Raw genomic sequence first — 22,905 nt, 5'->3', positions numbered from 1 at the left:
GACGGAACAGGAGGCGGTAGCTTTCCTGCAGGCCCGCCAGTTCCTGCCGCAGACCCAGACCTGCCCCAATGGCCACCCTATGAGGCTCAGCATGAAAGAGCGCATGCGGCGCTGACACATTCACAGCTGCCGCAAGAAGGTGAGCGTTAGGTCCGCGCAGTGGTTCCGGGGGTCTCACCTCAGCTTCGTGACCCTGATCTGCTTCCTGTATTGCTGGGCAGAAGAGCTGACCAGCATAAAGTTTTGTGATCGGCAGTTGAACATCTCACAAAAAACTGCCGTGCAGTATAATAATCTCATGAGGGAGGCCTGCACGGTGGACCTGCTGGCGCAGCCTCAGCGGCGGATTGGAGGCCCGGGTCACATCGTGGAGGTGGACGAGAGCCTCTATGTGAAGAGGAAGAGTAACGTGGGATGGCTCCTGCCCCAGCAGTGGGTGTTCAGAGGCATCTCCAGGGAGACCGGGCAGTGCTTCATGACTGCGGTGGAGCGGCAGGATGCAGCCACCCTGATGGCTGCCATTGAGGCCCATGTTGAACCGGGCACCACCGTCTACACGGACTGTTGGAGGGCGTACAACAATCGGCAGCTCGAGCAGGCCGGTTACCTGCATGGCAAGGTCAACCATAAATATAATTTCGTTGACCCGGACACTGGGGTGCACACCCAAACCATAGAGCGCCTGTGGGGCAGCTGCAAGTGGCGCAATAAGCGCCAAAGGGGGACCGCGCGCCATCACCTGGACACCTACCTCCAGCAGTTTATGTGGAGGCAGAGTTTAGGCGCCCAGGACCCCTTCCATCGCATCCTTCATGCTCTGACCCTGCTCCCCCTGATCGAGAAGGATGATGAGAGCGCCGAGCCGGCCGACTCCTCTGCAAGTGGTGGCGGTGACGACGCACAAGCTCCTTCATGTTCCACTGACCAATCATGACTTTTTACTTAATATTGGACTGTTCTTTACGCTGATTACCTACATGTTCTTTGAATCATTTATATCCTCAAGTTCTCATCAAGTTAAATTTTAACTAAAAAAAAAGTTAACAGTTGCCAAAAATGTCGTCATTACTGTCTCAGGTGTATGAGTGTGCAGGTGTGAATGTGTTCCTGAAACAGCACCACTATCCATGCCAACCCGAAGCGTGGCGAGCACAGCGGTATGCGTCCTACGACCTTTTCATACCCCCACTATCCACATCGGCATGAAGTTGAGAATAGAAAGTGTGTCGAGCGCAGCGATCCACCGAGACCGAAGCGTGGCGAGCGGACACCTGTGAAGCCCCCGAGGGGACGCGGATACCTGTGAAGGTATCCGCGTCCCCTCGCGGGGCTCCCTGCGCTCGCCACGCTTTGGGCTCGGTGGCTCGCTGCGCTCGCCACACTTTCTATTCTCAGCTCCACGCTGACGTGGATAGTGGGGGTATGAAAAGGTCGTAGGACGCGTACCGCCGCCGCTCGCCACGCTTCGGGTTGGCGTGGATAGTGGGATTTACAAGGTCGACATCGGTTGCGTCGACTAGTGGCATTGTGGACAGGTTTTAATAGTGTACCCCTAGACCCACCTAAATGTAGATGCTTTAGCGTCTAAATTTAGATGTACCCCTAGACCCAACTAAATTCAGGGGCTTAAGCATCTGAATTTAGATGCCCCACCACCCTAGCGTCTAGCAGGTAGTCGGGTTTCAGACGCTTTAGCGTCTAAGTCCAGAAACCCCGGCTTCTTAGCGGCTAGCAGGTAGTCCGGGTTTCAGACGCTAAAGCGTCTAAGTTTTAGCGTCTGCATGGGGGACACGACCCCTTCGTAGCGACTAGCAGGTAGTCGGGTTTCAGAAGCTTTATCGTCTGAATCCTGACTCCCCCCTTCTTAGCGGCTTGCAGGTAGTCCGGTTTTCAGACGCTTTTGCGTCTAAATTTAGCGTCTGCATGGGGGACTCCCCCTTTGGTAGCGATGTGCCGGGGTGTGCAGTTTAGAAGCCCCGGCACATCAGCGGTGTGCCCGGGGTGTCCACTTTTACATGCCTCCGTTGTCAGCGGTGCGCAGGGCTGCCTATTTCACTGTGGAACTGCAAGTACCACAGTGACCTGTCAGCACCTGGGCAGCGCGCTGCTGCTGCCCGTCGCTACGCTGATAACGTAGCTGACACAGCTAGAGCGGCAAGCGTACAGTCAGACAGAGCTAGAGTGGCACGCGCACAGTTAAACAGAGCCTCTGGCAGGCTGCCAGGTTTCAGAGACAGAGTGTGCGCGCGGCAGCGCCGTGAAACTACACAAGTACCATATAACACAAGCACCAGCACTCTACCACAGTATAACAGTGGTAGAGTGCTGGTGCCTTCCGAAAAAGATCCCAAGACGGGAGCTCCACACAATAACTCATCGCGGCGGCACTCAGAAATAATTTGACAGGAGAAGCAGATACTGCAACGTTTCGATGCTTTTAATATAACATTGTCATCATATATATATATAGCGCTGACGGCGGCACTCAGGACTTTCGGGACAAACTACAGGAGGCTCTTGTAGTTCAACGTTTCAGCGCTTGTCACGCGCTGTTCTTCTTTTGTGAAGAACAGCTCTTGATAAAAGTGCGACAAGCGCTGAAACATTGAACTACAAGAGCCTCCTGTAGTTTGTCCTAAAAGTCCTGAGTGCCGCCGTCACCATATAGAATGCTGCGTGGGTAGTGTGCCTTACGGAAGGCACCAGGCAGGCTATTGTATATCCGGAGTGCCGGGGATTCCCTTCACATTATATATATATATATATATATATATATATATATATATATATATATATATATATACAGAGGCATACCTAGATATTCGTGGGCCACATAGCAAAAGTTTGTAAGGGCCCCCTACTTAGCAACTGATGGTGATAAATGTATGTAAAACATATTACGTAGACTGTAAAGATGGGCCCCCTTCAGCTCTGGGCCCCATAGCAGCTGCACCCCTTGCACCTATGGTAGTTACGCCTTTGTATATATATATAAATATATAAATATAGCGTAGCAGGTTATGGCACTCTTACGGACTTCACAATAAATGACACAACACGTAGATGTGGGTCAACGTTTCGGAAGTCTATTTTACTTCCTTTTTCAAGACAAGATGTGCAATACAAAGCAAAAGGGTAACAACACTTACCTATATGTGATACAAGAGGAGGCATGCCCATCACGTGTCGCGCCCATCTGTCCTCTACCACACTTCCGGTCCGGTGTCTCCTGGAGGCGTGTCTATGACATCACGACCATCTGGGGATCTCTCGGTCAATCAGAGGGTGGGAGTAACAGAGGTGCGTCTCCGTTGCTGGGCAACCAAAGTACATCAATCTAGTGCATACAAAAAAGTAAATGGTTAAAATATGAGTGATAGTAGTAATCTTATAAAAGCAGTGGAGCAAGTCTGGATAAGGGTATAAATCTAAGTTAAGAAAATTACATAGCACATATATTATGTATACAGCAAGGTAAATATCATATGAAAAGACGTCTGCTCCATGCAGACAGGGAAAGGAACAAACGGGCAACAGGATCAATGTCAAAGGCTCTAAATATGCTAATATGAGTTAAACAAGTCCACAGATAGTAGTCTATAGAAACATATTGAGCGAAAATTGCTCATTGAGCCCTTTAGGGCTCATGGTGTCCAAGGTGTGGATCCACCGCGCTTCCAGTTGAATTAGTCTTTTGCCACGATCCCCTCCTCTGATGTCCAGTAGCACATGATCAATGATGATATGCCGGAATTGTGCCAAGTTGTGTTTAGCCAGGGCAAAATGTTTTGCCATTGGCTGGTCCGACTCTTTTGAGGGCTGCCCTGATGGAGTGGCGATGCATCGCCATCCGCTCTTTAAAAGAGCGGATTGTTTTGCCCACATAACAGAGTCTGCATGGACATTTTATAAGGTATATAATGAAATTGCTGGTACATGTTAAGGGGTATCGGATGGTGAACTTCTTCCCAGATAAAGGATGCGTGAATGTTTTGCCGGTAATCATGTGACTGCACGTCGTGCAGCCTAGGCATTTGAAGCAACCATTAGGTCTGGTTTGTTTAGGTGAGTTTCTTTTAGTGACATCAGTCCGTACCAACATGTCTCTGAGGTTACGACCCCTGTTGTAACATGGCATAATTCTGTTTTTTTTTAATTCTTCAAATCTCGATCATTCTGGACCATCGGCCACAATTGTTTGAGATTGGTACTGATAGTCTGATCTCCAGTGTCAAACATCCTAACCCAGTGTATACGATCCTCTTTGGTGTCTGTTTGAATTTTTTTCTTAAGAGTCTCTGAACGTGGAATGATATTCAATTTATCTATGGCTTGTCTGAGTACTGGTTTGGAGTAGCCCCTATATTCGAATTTCTCACACATGTTTTGTATGTTGGTATTCAATTTATCTTCTGAGCTGGTTATCCGTTTGGTTCTCAAAAGTTGTGAGAAGGGCAAACTTCTTTTGGTGGCTGCTGGATGATGACTCTGCGCTGCCAATAAATTGTTCCGATCAGTCGGCTTAGAGTAGAGATCGCCATCTTTGATGATCTTAACGTCCAAAAAGTGTATTTCATTTTGGCTCATAGCCATAGTAAATTTGATCGGGCAGTCATGCATGTTGATTTCCTCAATATATCCTTGCAGTTCAGTATCAGAGCCTAGCCATAGCAACAAGATATCATCTATGAATCTGCAATAGAAAAATATCTTGGTTCTCATCGGTGTCTGGAAGAACAATTTCTGTTCGATGGTGAACTTGTATGCATTAGCATACGAGGGTGCGACAGGAGATCCCATCGCACACCCTGTACGCTGTTGGTAAAACTCACCATTAAACAGGAAATAATTCCTGGTGAGTGTCAGTTGCAGCAGTTCGATCATAAACTGGGTTGTGGGTCCACTGTAGTCAAGGCTAGTTTGTAAAAGATTGTGCATAGCCTCTATGCCATCTGGGTGCGGGATGCTTGTGTACAGACTTGTTATGTCCAATGTACAAAGCCAGAGATTCTGTGGTATGGCTGGTAACGCATGTAGTTTGTTAAGCAGATCAGAGGTGTCTCGCAGATAAGTTGGTTGTTGTTGTACACAGGGTTGTATGAAATAGTCCAGAAATTGGGCAACCTTGGAATACACAGATTCATTGGCCAAGATTATCAGTCTCCCTGGTGGTCTAGTGGGATTTTTATGCACTTTGGGGAGACAATATATTATCGGTACTCTAGGGTACTAAATTTTTAGTGCTTCAGCTATTTCCGCTGGTAGGATTTTATTCTTGGCAGCTTCGTTTAGTATGTTGTCCAGTTCTCTTTTGTATTTGTCTGTGGGATCATTCACTAGTTAGTCTGTCGATCGAGTGCCTGCATACTCCTGCTATATATATATATATATACTTGTGTGTTGGCCGGCACTCCCAGTAGCAGGTCCAATTGATTGCTGACCCGGTGCCTTCCAGCGTGGACCCTCGGGCCCCAATGCAGGGTGTGGAAATCAGGCGGCACTCTCGGATTTAGTGACAACGTGGAAAATCAATTTATTGTCCAACATGTTTCGGGCCAAGTTAGCCCGTCCTCAGGGATCAATAGTGATACAAATGTGCATGGTATAAATACAAAACCTTAAGAAAACCCCTCCCCCCACGCTGCGTGGCTGCCCGCCCCTCTTACCTGCGTCCTCCATTGTCAGTCCCCGCTTCCGCCCATTCACAGCGTGCATCGCCAGACCCGGCGCCATTAGGGAGGCCGTCACTCTGCCCAGTTTTCGGCCACTCCCCCTGACGTCAACGGGCGTCTCTTCACGCTGCGGTCCAGGCTGAAAGCCAAGCCACACTCTGGATTCTGCATCCAAACCACAGCACAACAATTTGACCAAGGAAGAAGGGAATGCCTTACGGGATCTGAAAAAGACGACTGACATAGTGATCCGTAAGGCGGACAAAGGTGGGTCAGTAGTGGTCCAGGACCTACATGACTATATGAATGAATGTACACGTCAATTGGTGGACACTGAGACATATGAGGTCCTGAATAAGGACCCCACTGTGGACTATAAAAAAGAAATGGAAGTGGTAGTGAATTCTGCCATAAGGGAGGGTACCATCTCAGAGGAGTTGGGTAAAGCGCTGTGTAGTGAATATCCATCACTCCCCTACTTAATATGCTTCCTAAGGTCCACAAAAGTTTGGAGAGACCCCCTGGCAGACCCATCATATCTGCCAGGGGCTCTCTCTTCCAGCCAGTGTCCACCTATCTGGATGCTTTCCTGAATCCATGTATACAGGCGACTAGGTCCCACCTTAAGGACACCAATCATCTATTGGAACTATTGGGTTCCTTAAATAACCTCCCTGTAGGCACTATAATGTGCAGTGCGGATGTGGTGGGGTTGTACACCTGTATACCACATATAGATGGAATGAAAGCGGTGGAAAGTATGATCAGTACCAGCGAGGCCTACAAAGGCCCGCCAGTACCATTCTTCAAGAGTCTGGTGTTGAACCGCAATTATTTTTTATTCAATGGTACAATGTATCGACAACGGCTCGGCGTAGCGATGGGGTCGAATGTGGCCCCATCCTACGCCAATGCCTTCATGTGGGGGGTCGATCAGCAATTATTTTTTCTAGCTCCACATGCGGATAAGGTCATACTATACCGCAGATACATAGATGATCTGCTCATCTTCTGGAGCGGAACTATGGATGAACTTAAAGGCATTTTTGATGAACATAACAGTCAGAACCATCCTGTTAAGCTTACTTTTAACATGAGTATGGAAGTTATACACTTCCTAGACGTCGAAATTAGCCTTAAGTCAAACAGAATAGAAACATCCCTATATGTTAAAAATACTGATCGAAATACTATTTTACATCATGACAGCTGCCACCCTATTGCATTACGCCAGGGCCTTCCTTACTCTCAAATGTTGAGGGTGAGGAGGATTACCAGCAATGTAGAGACAGCCCAACAAGCCTTGGATAGGATGCAGGAGAAATTTGAACAGAGGGGGTACAATAGGAGAGACCTAGTGAAAATTAGGAATAAAGTACTTAGTATCCCCCGTGAAACAGCACTTGGGACCTCCAGTAAAAAGAAGGACCTGGGCAATAGGATCCCATGGGTCACACAATATGCAGTGGGCAGTGTGGAGACCACCAGGCAGGTTAAAGCCCTATGGCCGATGGTGGCCACAGATAGGGAATTAAAGAGCCTACATAATACTCGAATTATGCCAGCGTACAAAAGAGGTCGTAATTTGGCAGACCAACTGGTTAAAACAGACGTGGCTAGATTAACAACAAAAAACACCATGCCAACCCACTTCTTGTCTCGCCCCAAGGGCTGCTTCAAATGTACAGGCTGCGTGACATGCAGCTCAATGCTGGCAGGAGATACAGTAAATCATCCCCATACAGGCCGCAAAATTAAAATTAAACACTCAGTCACATGCTCCAGCCGCTACATTGTGTATATTCTGTCTTGCCCATGTGGGCTTTACTACGTGGGCAAGACAGAATGCCAGTTTAAAGAGAGGATGGCGAATCATCGCCTGGCCATCAGACAGGCCCTGGCAACAGGCCGGAGTGAACAACCGGTCGCAAGACACTGTGCCGAAAAAAAGCACAGTGTGGCGAGCATTAGGTCAAAAATTATAGACCATGTACCAGTGCCCCCTAGAGGTGGCAACAGAAAAAGAATGCTTCTACAATTGGAGGCGAGGTGGATTCACCTCTTGGATACGCTCTCTCCCCGTGGTTTAAATGAACAGCATGGAATGTACCACTTTTTATAGTAATATGAGTCTTTGACCGTATTTATATAATATAATGGTTTGCTGTCTCATTTTTTACTTGACACTATGCACATTAGTGTCTCACATGACAGGGGTTATCCATAGGTTAATAAACATCTAATAGGACTTGGCCTTTATAACAAGGTCACGTTATGTGAATAATCAGGATCCCCCCCATGTGAGCGCTAGGAAGCAGAAATGTCACACTGCAATGCTTTTAATTTTAATTTCAATATTTTCAGTAAACACCTTTCACTTGTAACACTAACCTGGCGACTTAATCGCCTCTTATATGGCTGATAGCAGCCTCTGTATATCACTGCTTTTAGAAGTGTGTAATTTTAAAAAGTTTACTTATGTTTTTTTATTATGTACCCCCAGGCACCATGGCAACGGCCCTCCCTGCAGAATCCAGAGTGAGGCTTGGCTTTCAGCCTGGACCGCAGCGTGAAGAGACGCCCGTTGACGTCAGGGGGAGTGGCCGGGAACTGGGCAAAGTGACGGCCTCCCTAATGGCGCCGGGTCTGGCGATGCACGCTGTGAATGGGCGGAAGCGGGGACTGACAATGGAGGACGCAGGTAAGAGGGGCGGGCGGCCATGCAGCGCGGAGGGAGGGTTTTTCTTAAGGTTTTGTATTTATACCATGCACATTTGTATCACTATTGATCCCTGAGGACGGGCTAACTTGGCCGAAACATGTTGGACAATAAATTGATTTTCCACGCAGTCACTAAATCCGAGAGTGCAGCCTGATTTCCACACCATATATATATATATATATATATATATATATATATATATATATATATATATATATATATATATATATATATATATATATATATATATATATATATATATATATATATCCTTTATGAGCCGAACATGCAACTCCAATAAGGTAGGCGGCACTCCAGCGGTGAAAGGTTAAATCAGGTGGAATTTATTTCAATATGCCATAAGCATATTGAATTTAACCTTTCACCGTTGGAGTGCCGCCTACCTTATTGGAGTTGCTTGTTCGGCTCATAAAGGATTCAGCTAAGTATTATTTAAAAGGAAGGCACCACGGACTTTACAAATATTCAGCAGCATTGCCGAACTATGAAACACACACACATATATATATATATATTCCATATAAATTTGGACACCACTTACCTGGGCTCATACCCTATTAGTTTTACTTGGACTGGTTGCCAATGGGACTGCTGTGCTAGCAGGACTCCTAAATGTGTGTCAGCCAAATGATATGCACACCAACAAGGAGGGCAGCTATAAAACCAAGCATATCGATGAGAATACAGAGCTCGAGGCAGACATGATCGCAAAGTACTTTTTTTTTTTATCACATGGACAAAACCATGTGCACTTCAAGTGGGACAAATGCAGAGAGAGTTAGATTTGGGTGAGTTGATTTGTTTCTGTGCAGGGTAAATACTGGCTGCTTCATTTTTCACTGCAATTTAGATTTCAGTTTCAACACACCTCACCCAAATCTAAAGGCCCATACACACTAGGCCAGGCATGTCCAAACTATGGCCCTCCAGCCATACTGTGAAACTACAAGTCCCATCATGCCTTGCCATAGTTTTGCTATTGGTGAATGTTAAAACTATGGCAAGGCATGCTGGGATGTGTAGTTTCACAACAGCTGGAGGGCCATAGTTTGGACATGCCTGCACTAGGCGATTTTCATTTGAAAACCGCCTAGTGTGGTTGCCCTAAGCGATGGACGTCCTGCATCAATGCTATCGAGATCCCCAGTCTTCAGGTTTTACCAGCACGTGTAGCGATAATGGCTCATTTTTTTCAGCAGGCCAGCAATGTAAACGTTACCGCCACTGCCCACCAATGTTTATTAATAATAGGGGGTAACGTATATATTGCTTACACAGGCCATTCGTCCTGTTAAAGAAAGCCGTTCACAGTGATGAAAATCACTGGCCAGGGGGAAAATCGCTCAATGTTTGCACTGAGCGAGTTTCAGCCGAGCGATTTCAGTGATCATCGATGTGCATACATGCAGGGCGGCAAAAACAACAAGTGTGTATGCAGCTCAAATGAGAAAACTGAGCTGCTTTCAGCTCAGTCGCCCAGTGTGTATGGGCCTTAACTGGGTGAAATTCAGCTCTATAACATTCAAGAAATCCTAAGCTTATGATGTAGTTTCATGGCAAAACACCTTGAAAAAGCCCTAAGAGCGAAACGCGTCGGGGTGGTGGAGCCCAGACAGCCACTATTGGCACCCAGACTCAGCCATCTCATTGTGACCGGACCAGCTTTCCAGAACAAAATCCCAGCAGCCATACAAAACCAGGACACTGCACCAACAAACCAGGTTGAGCCCTACACCAACTGGAGCTCCCTGGGTTGGAGGACTACATCACTTCTACTGTCCTGTATCAGCCAACATCTATTGGGACATTACCAGGAAGCATTTATAGGAACGGACACTGAGACTATAATCCTTAAGAAAATTGGGTGACTATCTCGACTCCACTTTTTTTATCACTCATTATTCAGTACCAGCCATTCATATATTTATATATGTGGTTTATTTTAAAATGTATTATTAATAAATGTATTTTTTACCTTGACCTGTTGCATATTAGTAGGTAAAAGCGCGGTTTCACACCCCCCCTTTTTTTCTAGATAAATAAAATAAACGGGTTGGTACGAATTGACAGTTATTCCTAAATGTATATTTTAGCATATTAACATTCTATTGTGTAAGAAAGAACAGACTTTGTATAAGAAATTATACGGCATAGTAAAAATTGTACTGCTTTGCCCTGATTATGTTCCATTTGATCAGTCTATGTGTACAAAATTAGACTTGTTAATATAATGTAAAGTTATTTTACTGTCTTGCCGATCCTTGAATTTCAGAGCATCTGCTATGTAGAAATAATTTAGAAGTTGCTCACTGCAAGCTGACATTTATGTAAACATCTGTCCCACATTCAGAGGCACTGCTTTCATTGTATTGTAAATATTTCTGTATCAATGTTTCAATACTTTTTTTCCCACTCACAGATAATGCTTTTAAATAATTTACAGTACATAGGGAAATTTAGCTTTTATACATTGCACATAATAATGTTACCAAAATTATATCCTAAAAGCAGAAGAATTACAGAGTTAATTACAGAATTACAGAAGAATTACAGATGATAATCTTTTGGACAGGACTCAAACTAAAATCAACTCCATGCCGACATGGATAGAGGGGTATGAGCGTACTAACTATAGTGGGCGCCCAACTAACATTTCTGCTATCTATACAGCTTCGGTCTGACTGAGATCATTTCTGAAACCACCAAACTGATTGCAATGTGGTTTTCAACATTGTTTAAGTAATTTAATAGACATTTATTAGGCTAGTGTCCTAACAAACAGTCATTAATGTGCTGTGGTATAATGACAGAAATTCCACTAACATGATTGGAGACACCAGATCACATGACTGGGCATTTTTACCCAACAGTCACACCTGAACTACTTCCGTTAAAGAGAATATCTATCCTAACCAATGATGAATGGTGCAATGATGATCTGTTCACACTACATCATTTCACCTACAACTGTTTTGTAGCAGCAGCGACCATTTGATAGATGTACCATTCTTGGGTGTGTGCTCACAAAAGAGTTTAAATCTGTCAGTGAGGCACTGAAGTGTAGTGGGATGGTTATAGACCGCTAATCTGTAGTGTCTCTGTGAGGGATGCTGTTGTTTACGTGTGGGTTTGGTTACAGATGGTGGTGCTACAGTTGGAAGTAGTACACCTGTGCAGTCATTGGGAAGTAATGCATGATCATATGATCTAATGTGTTGCTTTCGGTCTTTAGTGAGGCTTCTGTGGCGGGCTCCTTCCCCGCTGAAATGTTGGAAGCTGGAATAGTTAAGCTTCCCAAGCAGAGGAAAAACCCAGCTTTGTGGGTGAAGATCTACGCCAAATTGATACCAAATAGGCTTAACCCTTTACTCACCACATTAATCTTTTGGGATCAGGTTGGATTCATCCAAGTTAGACAGTCCCCGGACAATACCAGGAGACTTATCAAAGTGTTAGATGCCTTCTCCGCATCCCCAGAGCAGCTTTTACTGCTTTCGCTGGATGCGGAGAAGGCATTTGATAGGTTTCACTGGGGTTATCTCAATGCAGTTTTAGGGAAATTTGGTATAGAGGGAAGGGCACTTTACTTTCTCAGCTTTATATTCCAACCCCACTGCCAGAGTTTATGTGAACGGCATGCTCTCCACCCCCTTTCAAATAACCAATGGTGCCTGCCAGGGATGTCCACTATCCCCTTTGGTTTTCGCTTTGGCGATAGAGCCTCTCGAGGAAGCTATTCAATCCAAAGCGATGATTCAGGGCCCCTCTATCAACAGCATTAAATATAAAATTAGCCTATTTGCAGACAATGTCTTGCTCACATTAGTAAATCCAGACATCTTGCTACACCACTTACATTTGATCTTAGCGGAGTACTCTGCTGTTTCATTTTACAAACTAAACACCTCCAAGACAGAGGCTCTGCCGATAAATTTTTCCACTGACCTCCAATCCATGAAAACCCAGTATGACAATTCCTGGCAGGATAGAAGACTAAAATATCTCGGGATCCACCTCACACCAAAAGTCTCATACCTAATATCCACCAACTACCTCCCCCTCCTTTGTAAAATGTCTCTGTTTGCTATCTGATTAGATGATGCACCATTATGGTAAGTCGAATTGCCTCCTTGAAACTGATGGTTCTCCCCAAACTGCTGAATTTATTCCGAATGATCCCCATTTTGCTTCCTAAAGCCTTACTCTCTAAATTTAACTCCACCAGCACCAAAATAAAAATTTGAGGCTTAAAACTTTACTAGATATTATGAGCCTGCACCATTGGGTAGCTTGATTTCCCCTTGAGGCAGGACATAGCTGTCAGTCCTTTATGTTTGTTTGCAGGGCTCCTCCGCACTGTGTGGTGCACGGAGGACTGGGATCCACTCAGTGCCTCAGCCTCCATATCAGTCACTTCCTGGGATGCCATGTCAGTCCGCTCATGTGACTAATGTGACATATGTAAGTGACTCAGGCAGACCCATAAATCTTGATTTTTAGAGATATAAGTATAAGCCTATTCTTTGAACGTTGGTTCAATTGCCTCTTTGATGGCCTGAGCTGGGAGAATGTTATAGATTCAGCAGGGCAGTGTGTCAGTGTCTGGCACCAGGGATATAGAGTCCGCCCTTGAATGTCTAATCATGTTAATGATACTGCTTTTGCATCAAAGTTAGTGGTCTGACCCGGCATTTGGAACATGGTTCCAAGCCAGGGTAACCAGTTTCATTGTCCCTTTGCTTGGGCTCTACCCAGGATGTTAGCTAGGTTGAGTACCTGAACCCTTTTCCACAGAGCCAAATCCAGGGTGGATGCACGTTCATGTGCAAAAACTTGGGGTTTTCAAGGCAGTGGAAAAGGAGTATGAGTTGTCTATCATTATACCATGCCATTTTATAAATAAATAAAATATATACTATGGCAGGTATTCAATGCAGCCAGCGAGGGGGTTAAACAGCGAGGATTGCAGAAAACCAGCGATCCCCGCGCCGGCTGCTCGCTCTATTCAATGTTCTGGGGAAATCCTCGCTGTTACAGGACAGCGGGAATTCCCCAAAACAGCAAGACCCACGGCTTAAGCAGAAAACTCGCTGTATTTAGCCGCGGGTCTTGCTGGTTCAGGAGCCGCATACGCCAATTCCCCCTCGCTCAAAAAATGGAGCAAGGGGGAATTAGCGTATGAGGGGGCTGTGTTGAATACTGACAGGGTGAGCGGTGACAGCGAGCAGGAAGCTCGCATTGAATACCCCCCAGAGTGTGTGTGTGTGTGTGAGCTAAACTAGACTTACAGTGTATAGAAGTTGAATATGCATGAGAACAACTAACTTTGCTAGGCTACAGAGAAATAGCCAACATACATCTGATCGAAAAGGTTTGGCTGGCTGCAGAAATCAAAATGACTCCTATCCAGGTAATTCATTGGTCAGAGGTCTCTAAGCGCCTGTAAAACTGGGGAATACTACACATAAAAGTGGTACACAGCATTATTCATTACATCCATTTATGAGAGTGCTTATTCAAACAAAATTCAACGTTCATATTTTTATGGTTGCTGTTTTTCTTTGTGTGTGAAGTGTTTGTGTGTCTGTTTTTTTTTTTTTTTGACCTGTGCATCTATCATTTTTTTTCCCCTTTGGGAATTGATTAAAATGTATAGATAAAATAAAAACTATACAATGGGTGTAATTGGTTTACAAATATATATTTTACTTCTCTTTCAGTTCCTATGTTCGATTTGACATAATTCGTAGACTTATGACCCAATTCTTCGGAATAGATGTTGTCATGGCGATGGTCATAACGGATATTGATGATAAGATAATCAAGAGAGCCAATGAGGTAAAAATATGCTGATTCTGGACTATGTTTATGATTGTAGCACTGTGACCTAATATCCTCTGATTACTGATGTAGTAATGATAGAGCTGAGATGTCATTTCTAAAACTACTATGTTTCAGAGTAATTCCACTGCTCCTTAATGTTACTGAGCTATTATCCTTTAGGTATGTTATGCAGTGTGACAGGGCAGTACGGATGGAGTAATGCAGAGCATTACTGCCTCACAGGACTGAGATCAGCCGTTCGATTCCCTCTATACTGTGTTTCTTTGTTAATTGTTATATCACATACAATCTCAATCATCTTGCTAAATCTATCCATCTAAATGAATCCCTCTCTCTTGTTAACAGAACTGTGGTAATGCTGCATCTGGGAGGGCTATACTTCACAGTCTCTCTGACCAGGGATTCCTGTAGTCTTGGCTAGTTAATAACTAGTCTCTCTCTGGCACACTAGAGATTTAGCTCTGTAATTGGCTAATATTTCATACTGGCACTAATATATGCCCAATATATATTTTTCTCAACTGTAAGGAATTGTTACAAAGAGCTTGTACATTGATGCACAGTGTGATCAAAGGCTAAACAAAAAACTTGCAAAAAATGTATTTTTCCTATTGCACTGTTCACTTTAACTGACTTTACTGACCAGCTGTACTCTCAGTGCCAAATTGATGTTGTCGATTTTTCTACAGGAGGCTTCATTTGAAGCTATAATAACCTCTTCTTACAGTGATCTTGTTAAGTTGCTGCCAGGTTACTAGCAGCATTTAATAATGGCCTCCTGATTTAGCTTCTCCATCTGACAGAGTGCAGTTGTTTCCAGCTTGTACAGATATTTCTTACATTTCCATTTCCTTCTAACACTGGTGACCAGACACTAATGTTACATGGAGGAGTATGTAAGGTCATGGAGCGCTGAGGTTCTGCTCACATGGCACCCATTGGAAAAAGGACCGTTTATGTCTCCAAAGTCATTAATGATCTGTGGATAGAGAAATACTAATACAAATAGTAGCTGCGTGAATAGATACAGTATGAACACATTTACGTTCATGATGCTGTATCATGGGCTGGGTGAAGTGATCCATGTTGGATAACTAACACCAAGGAGCACATTTTGTATAGGGCAAGGTTTCAGTTCCTTTAACATTGCAGCACTTTCTTCAGGACAAATAACCTATGTGTATTGGTGTATTGGGGCATAAGCTTTAACAAGAGATAAATGCAAGGGTGATAATTAGGGGCAGATTTATTAAGCTCGGTGAAGTGATCAAGTGTCTGTTTTTTATCACCGGCCAATCAGCTCCTAACTGTGAAGTTACAGGCTTGCTTTGAAAAATGACAGGTAGGAGCTGATTGGCCGGTGATAAAAACCAGACACTTTTTCACTTCAACGAGCTTAATAAATCTACCCCTTAGATCCTGGATCCTGCTTAGAGGTAAATAAATGCCCAGCCAATCACCTGCTAACTGCCATGTTACAGCCTGTGTTTGAAAAACATCAGTAAGGAGGTAATTGGCTAAACGTTTATCTCTCCTTATCACCCTTGCATTTATCTCTTGTTAAGGCTTAATACATCTGCCCCATTGTCTCCATTTGTTGGCTTTCCCTGCAGGTAAAAGTGATCAGAGGGACGCACGTTCCCCTTGCTGCAGGGCATACACACGGATCAGATTCTCAAAATATTTACAAAATGGGAATGTCAAACAACCTTCCAAATACTGAGACCTCTTGAGCAGAGGATGGGTAAGATGTCTGATAAGAGACATTTTACTATTGTGAAGTGTGCAGAGAGTCCCAGTGTGGTTTGCTACCTTTCTAACAATTATCTGGATACAATGTTTCTTTAAAATATCTATAAGGAACTTACTAATTGAGATATCCTTTTTGAGCACTCTTTGATTGACTGACCAATTTACAGCAGGAAGGTCACAAAAATATCAAATAGAGGACCATGGAGCTCTAAACCAGATATATTAATACATTCTTTGATGGATATGTTCGAACAATTCTGAACTGGTCATAGCGTGTGTACATACTGTATACCTCTTTATCAGATAGCTTGATTAGCTGCTTTTTAGAATATTCTGTGGTACTTGCAGGGCGCCCAGATTTTCTATGTACGCTCAGTAGTTAATTTATTCACTGCACCCTGAGTGAAATCGCATCGCATGGCCCTTTTTTGTGGCGTGAGATGCGATGTCAGTAGTTAATATGGTAAAACACGTCACCCCGAAGCGTGGTGAACGCAGCGGAACGCTTCCTCCGACCTTTTCATACCCCCACTATCCATGTCGGTGCGGAGTTGACTTTATATAGTGTGGTGAGCGCAGCGAGCCACCGAGCCCAAAGCGTGGCGAGCGGACGCGGAATGCATGTAAAGTAATCCGCATCTCCTTGCGCCCCGCACGCTTCGGGCTCGCTGCGCTCGCCACACTATATAAAATCAACTCCACGCCGTGGATAATGATGGTATGAAAAGGTCGGAGGACACGTTCCGCTGCGCTCGCCACGCTTCGGGGTGATGTGGAGAGTGGTGCTGTTTTAGGTGTTTTACCATATGAACTACTGAGATCGCATCTCACATCTCCCGCCACAAAAAAGGGCCATGTGATGCGATGTGCGATGCAATTTCACTCAGGGTGCAGTGAATAAATTAACTACTGAGATCGCATCGCAAGGCACAAAAAGCCATGCAATGCAATTTCACTACGCAGAATAGCCCACTAAGCTAATAGCTTAGTGGGCGCCCTGCTAGGAAACAATTACCTATTCTGTTTTTATATATGTTTAAATAAAAATATCTTTGCATTTTTAAAGCTATAAACGCTCTTTTGTTTGTTATATTGCCTCTGTTAGTGTTCCAGTAAACTAAGCTGAGAGCTGCTGGTAGTATATTGATCATTGGATCACATCAAAAATTAGTTTGAACTCCGCAAATATATGGAAAAACGGTCATGAATATTATAAATATTTGTATGTAATATAATTAGGACCACTATCCCTACAGTTATTCATGACATATTTTTTATATATTTTATGATTTGCGGGCAAAAATTTTTTTGATAGATTTTTTAGAAATGTTATAGATTGTAATTGATTGATTTTTATGTTTATGGCAGCATGTTGTTCTATATGTAGCTAATTTGAGAAAGTATACAAATTGGCGTATACTGTAAGTTCAGATCATTGCTAATTGCATAAATAAAAAAGATTCCTTGAGGGCATTTGAATAGCGGTGAAGACATGTCTTCATATAAACTGCACAAATGCACATCCAGTCATCCGAAGATCAAACTAAAATGTACTTTATACATAGTTATCCCGTCACTGTACAGCACACTTTATGTACTTGAACAAGAGCTCACAACAGCAGACCCCAGAGATGGAATAGACTATACAAATTTGGATATTCCTTACTAATCTGAGTGTGTTGATCATTTTCTGCACAATAAGATGACTCCAGTGTACTAATATTATTGGTGTTAGAATTATATTGTTGCATCTGTTTTGGATACAGCTTAACTTGTCTCCGGTGTCCCTGTCTCGTGCTTATGAACAGGAGTTTAAACAAGATATGATGACATTAAAGGTAAGGACACAACAAGACACTGCAAATAACAGGGATTATTCTTTATCATGAATTGCTAGTTGATAAATAATGTGCAGAGATTAGATTGAGCAGCTGGTGTTCGTAAAATGTGCTACCAAATGAAGCTTACATGTTCCGGTGAGATTTCCCTATTGATGGCTACAACCCTAATGGTTCTGCTAAGTGGTAAGACCACCGCTAAATTTGCTCCCATGTGAGAGGCCAAATGAAATGGCCTTATAAGTGTTCATTTTGGGATGTCGGATGACAACCTATTACTCTGGCATGTGATCCTTAGATCTACATTGTCTAGGTCAACAGTCAAAAGGTCCACACAAGCAAAAGGTCAGAATGAAAAAGTCTACATAAAAAAAGGTTGACATGAGTTTTTCACAATTTAAAGAACAAACAAAAACGTGTTCTTACCATCTCAGTGTACAAGGAGGGGGGAATTAATAGTATTCTGTGCCTGAAGCCATGGGAGGGGATGCATACGGTGTCCATGTCGACTAGGGTGGTCCCGGGATTTGGCCCCTAAAACGCAGAGATTTCAATCCTGGGATTGGAGTTTCCAATCCCGGGATTTCGGGATTAGACTACGCATGCGCAGTCTAATGCCGGGCAGCGTCTGAGCGTGTGCTCAGATGCTGCTCGGCTTCTCCCTTCCCCGGCATTGGGGCTCTGCGCAGCAACTGCACAGGGCAAGCAACTGCACAGACCCGGCGCGCAGAATGACACCATCGCCCGTCTGCCCACCTGCCTGCCCGACTCCTGGATCCTGCTGCTGGCCGCTCACTCACCCGCCTGCCTCCTGGCATCAGTAATCGTTCGCCCAGCCTCCCAGCTTCACCGACCACCCTCCCGGCCGCACCACACATGTAAGTAAATATGCGGGGCGGGTTTTTTAATTAGGGAAGCCAATCCCGGGAATCCCGGGATCGGGCATTTTTCAAACCCGAATTACGGGATTGAAAAAATTCTCTGGGATTGGCAACCCTAATGTTCACATATGCAAAAAAAAACAACCCATGAAAAATGCATGTCGACCTTTTGTTTCTGTCGACCTTTTGCCCGCGTCGGCCTAATTTTGACCTTTTGTCTGTTGACCTATTGACTTTTGACCATATGACCCATACCCGTTACTCTAAAGCTGGTCATACATCAGAATGATTTCAGGCCTGAACGCATGATTTCGATGGGTCGTGCAATGCATTGTGTGTTTTGAGTGCACTCTGTGAATGTTTCGGTATGATGCGCAGGTCGTGAGGTCAATCCTCAGATCTTATGTGCTGCACATTCATTTTATAGAGTAACTGGCTTGTTGCTCACAAAACTATTTGTAATATTTACAGCATATATTGTTAATTCACTGTCTGATTTAGGCGTATCTAAACTCACTGATACAGATGACCGTAGTAGACTGTAAGTCATTTATCTTGCTGTTCTAGAAGCTGGTTCCTATGGAACTAGGCTAATCAGTCCAACTCTATGTTACAGTATGTGAATTAACTTTTCCATTCTACAGCTTGTGTTGAGAAATTGTTATTTTTTTTTATAGTGTTCTTTTCTTTCTATAGGTTCTCCCCCCCACAACATACATGAGAGTTACTGAACATATTCCACAGATTGTATCTTTTATAATGCAGATTATTTCCAATGGCCATGCCTATACTACCTCACAAGGTAATTGTTTTTCCTCTATCACGCCTAATGTATATTAAACTATAAATATTATAGTTTCCTGTTCTTTTAGGGAACACCGGCTGAAAGAGAATGGACACTAATGCATTAACAATAGAATACCACTCTACTTGGGCTTGCAAGTTTTATATTACTTTTTGGTAGACTGTGCAGTATTCAGCGGAAATAGCGGCCACCGCTTATTCAATGCTGCCGTTTCTGAACATTGAATTCCAGCTGTCGAGTTACAGTAGAACTGAGCAAAACAGCCCAGGATTCCGACTGTTGGGACGTTCCGACATTCGGAATCCGGGATTGAATAGCCCCCTTTATATTGGTTATCTGCCCTGGTTCCTGGTCTTCCTTTTTGTATTTTTTTTTAATCCCATCCTAGAGTATAAATTTGTTCACAGGGATTCCCTTATTCATATTGCAAAGAAAAGACTTCCTCGGGTTTATAGTCTCACTTGTTGGGTTTCTCTGAAATGCAGAAATGCAAGTAGACCGTTGAAGGGGTGATAGCGGAGTCTTAGGTTTGCTTGAACTGGCATCTGGCAGAGAATTGTTCAGTCACCAAATGTTTGGTGGCTCTCCCTTCTTTGTGTTGGTGTAGCTTTATGTAATTTAATCATTTAGGCTTTCCAGATGAATCTAGCACACACCTATTCAGTGGCACCATGCAAATTCCGCACAGATTGGGCCTTGGTGGGAATTGAAACACCCATGTCTCTTATCACTATCCACTGGTTCTTTTCAATCCATGACTGAGCAAGCGTTGTTGGTCTGGATAATTGCTACCTCAGTAACTCACTCTGGAGCTGACTTGCTGGGCTGTGCATCCTGAAATTTTGCACTTCTGACAAGGTTTGTGCAGCCTTCTCAATGCGGTACCTTCACCTGTGGGATCGTTTGATCTTGGTGGGGTTATTTTCCTTTTTCTGTAAGCAAATTCTGCTATGAGCTCATTCGCACAGGTACAGGGGCAGATGTACAATACACAGCCATGAGAGAAAGAGAAATTGCCATCCAATCAGCTCATAACTACCATTTTTCAAACAGCCTCTAACATAGCAGTTAGGGAGCTGATTGGTAGGGTATCCAGATGGCTGATGGATCGACTCTCACCACTTGAGGATTTTGTTTGTGATTTTTTAAATTTTTTCCTCCATTTTTTTTTTTAACCGTTTTCTTTTTATACTTTGCCATCCACGTGGACTTTGGGATTGGTGAGTGAAGCTGTACACTAACTGGGGCGTCCATGTGCTCAGTTGTCGACACTAATTTTGTTTTTCAGGTGTATTTAGTGTCAATCTGATCTTTTTCATGTGTCGACAATTTGCTTACGTTGTTCATTTGTCAGTGTCTACCTTCTGCAACCTTTTGTCAATTTTGGCCTTGTGCAATGTGCATGTCAACTTAATGCTATCAAACGTGATGTTGTCTGTGCGTTATACCCCACTCATTGGTTGGAACTATACTTTCTCTCTCCAGGGCTTAGTACATCTCCCCCCAACAGATACAGTTGTGTAATAAAACGTCAGCAGCATCATCCATAACTTATATAGGGTATCAGAAGCCTTTGCCATAGCAAGTAACATACAGTAGTTCCTCTGTGTAGAGCTAGAATGTCTTTGCCATTTTTATCATGAAATGGTCTAATGTAGCCTATTGGCCTGTAGGCTGTTAATTCTGCAAAGTACTCCCTCTTACTACTGACCTTCACCAGTGGCGTAACAATAGCTATTGAAATACCGCTGCCGCACGCTGGGACCTCACCTGCCGCTTCTGTAGCAGGTTCCCGCACCTTGTCTGCAGTCCAGGCTCCCCTGTCCCCTTCTGGCTTCTGCTTCATTCTAATCTAAACAGACCATCACAAAATGTCCGCCGCCATACAGCAGACAGTTTTTGAGTATGTATCAAAAACTGTCTGCTGTATGGGGGCGGACATTTTGTGATGTTCGGTTTTCGAATCTGGAGCCGGGACCGCAGACAAGGTGCGGGAACCTACCGAAGTGGCTTTCGGAGGGGTTAGGCAGTGGGGGCGGGTTAACTTTACTGGGGGGGGGTTACTTTTTAGCTGGTTGTTTGCAGTAATCCCTGGTAACGCCCTGTTTTCAGGCAGTAGTTATAGCTCATTTTGGTTCACAGCCTTGTGACTGGTGGTTTTAATATAAATTTGTTACAGAAAAGAACATTATATAGATTTATTGCACATTATTTTCATTGATCATCTGTCAAAGTTTTGAAGTATGTTTCTCCACAATCAGATTGTTTACCTCTTCAGAAACCTCTGCTATTTTAAAATATTTGATCCTCCTATGTATGTTATTCCCCAACAAATTGAGCAGGAGACTATCCTCCCACTATGTATATGATTAGTCTCACCTGCTTGGTCAGGAACCACTGACAGTTCTGTTTCCAAATAAGGTTCTAAGGAAGTACATTGCTTCAATTATAGTAATGAATTATGTTGGTAAATGAAAGTATTGTAATTGTATTCTTTTCGCTTCTTTATTTTTAGGAAATGTATATTTTGATGTCCATTCACTTGGTGAAAGATACGGGAAGTTTGTTGGTTCTTTCTCTGATATGGATGCCGAAACAGGTATTGGTAAAAGAAATATGAATGTAGTCTAGATATATAGGTTTAGATGTCTAAAATAAGGCACTCTGTTGGATTATGATTTTCAGTAGCGCACGCAGGGGGGGGGGGGGGGGGGGGTTCTGAGTACCCAGAAACCCCCCCCCCCCCAGGAGTCTAAGGGTCCTAGGCTGAAAGCTGAGGGTCCCCTCTTTCCATGGGTACAAGAACTTTTAAAATCGGCACTTGGGAACCGGAGATATCTGACTTCAAAGCAGTGGTCCCCATCCAAGCTTGTTAATTGCTATTCCCAGTCAGATATTTCAGGTTCTGTCTTAGAGTTTTTCTGAGGGTATATTCCAAAAGCTGGGACTCTCCCCCTTTGATGGACACTAGTAGCTTGTCCCTACTGTTCCCAGAACCAGAGATATCAGCCTTCCAGCAGCTGGTTCCTGCTCCAGTTCCACACACCTGGTATGTAGTTTTATATACTCATTGGCAGATTGCTCTGCCTCCTGAACTCTGATCCCCTAGTACCCAATACCATTTGGTAGGTGGGATCCTCTAGTGTTTAATTCCATTAAAATCTAAGAAATCTATTTCTGGGAACTGGAGATATCTGCAGTCAAGCAAGCTGTCCTCCCACCAGAAAATTATGAATAATAAGCCCACTCCACTATACACCCCTCCTCTGCGTATTAAACATCCTCTACCACCCTGGAAGTTATGTATCAGGGCCCCTTCATTCAGCCCGATGCCCCCTTCTCCCACCCCATCTCCCACCATCTGTGCAGT

General features: G+C 43.9%; 1 protein-coding gene across 1 annotated transcript in view; it reads left to right on the top strand.

Annotated features, from left to right (window-relative positions):
- The window catches only part of CARS2 (cysteinyl-tRNA synthetase 2, mitochondrial), a 77,728-nt gene that overhangs the window by 13,512 nt on the left and 41,311 nt on the right, over positions 1-22,905 (top strand). The window contains exons 3-6 of the mRNA XM_083168679.1: positions 14,136-14,253; positions 17,778-17,849; positions 19,427-19,532; positions 22,051-22,134. Coding sequence (XP_083024805.1) covers positions 14,136-14,253; positions 17,778-17,849; positions 19,427-19,532; positions 22,051-22,134 — 380 coding nt within the window. The remainder of the gene's footprint in view (positions 1-14,135; positions 14,254-17,777; positions 17,850-19,426; positions 19,533-22,050; positions 22,135-22,905) is intronic.

Source organism: Crinia signifera, chromosome 2 (genome assembly GCF_055691185.1).
Source record: "Crinia signifera chromosome 2, ASM5569118v1, whole genome shotgun sequence".
NCBI lineage: Eukaryota > Metazoa > Chordata > Amphibia > Anura > Myobatrachidae > Crinia > Crinia signifera.
This window is presented reverse-complemented; position numbering and strand designations above follow the sequence as displayed.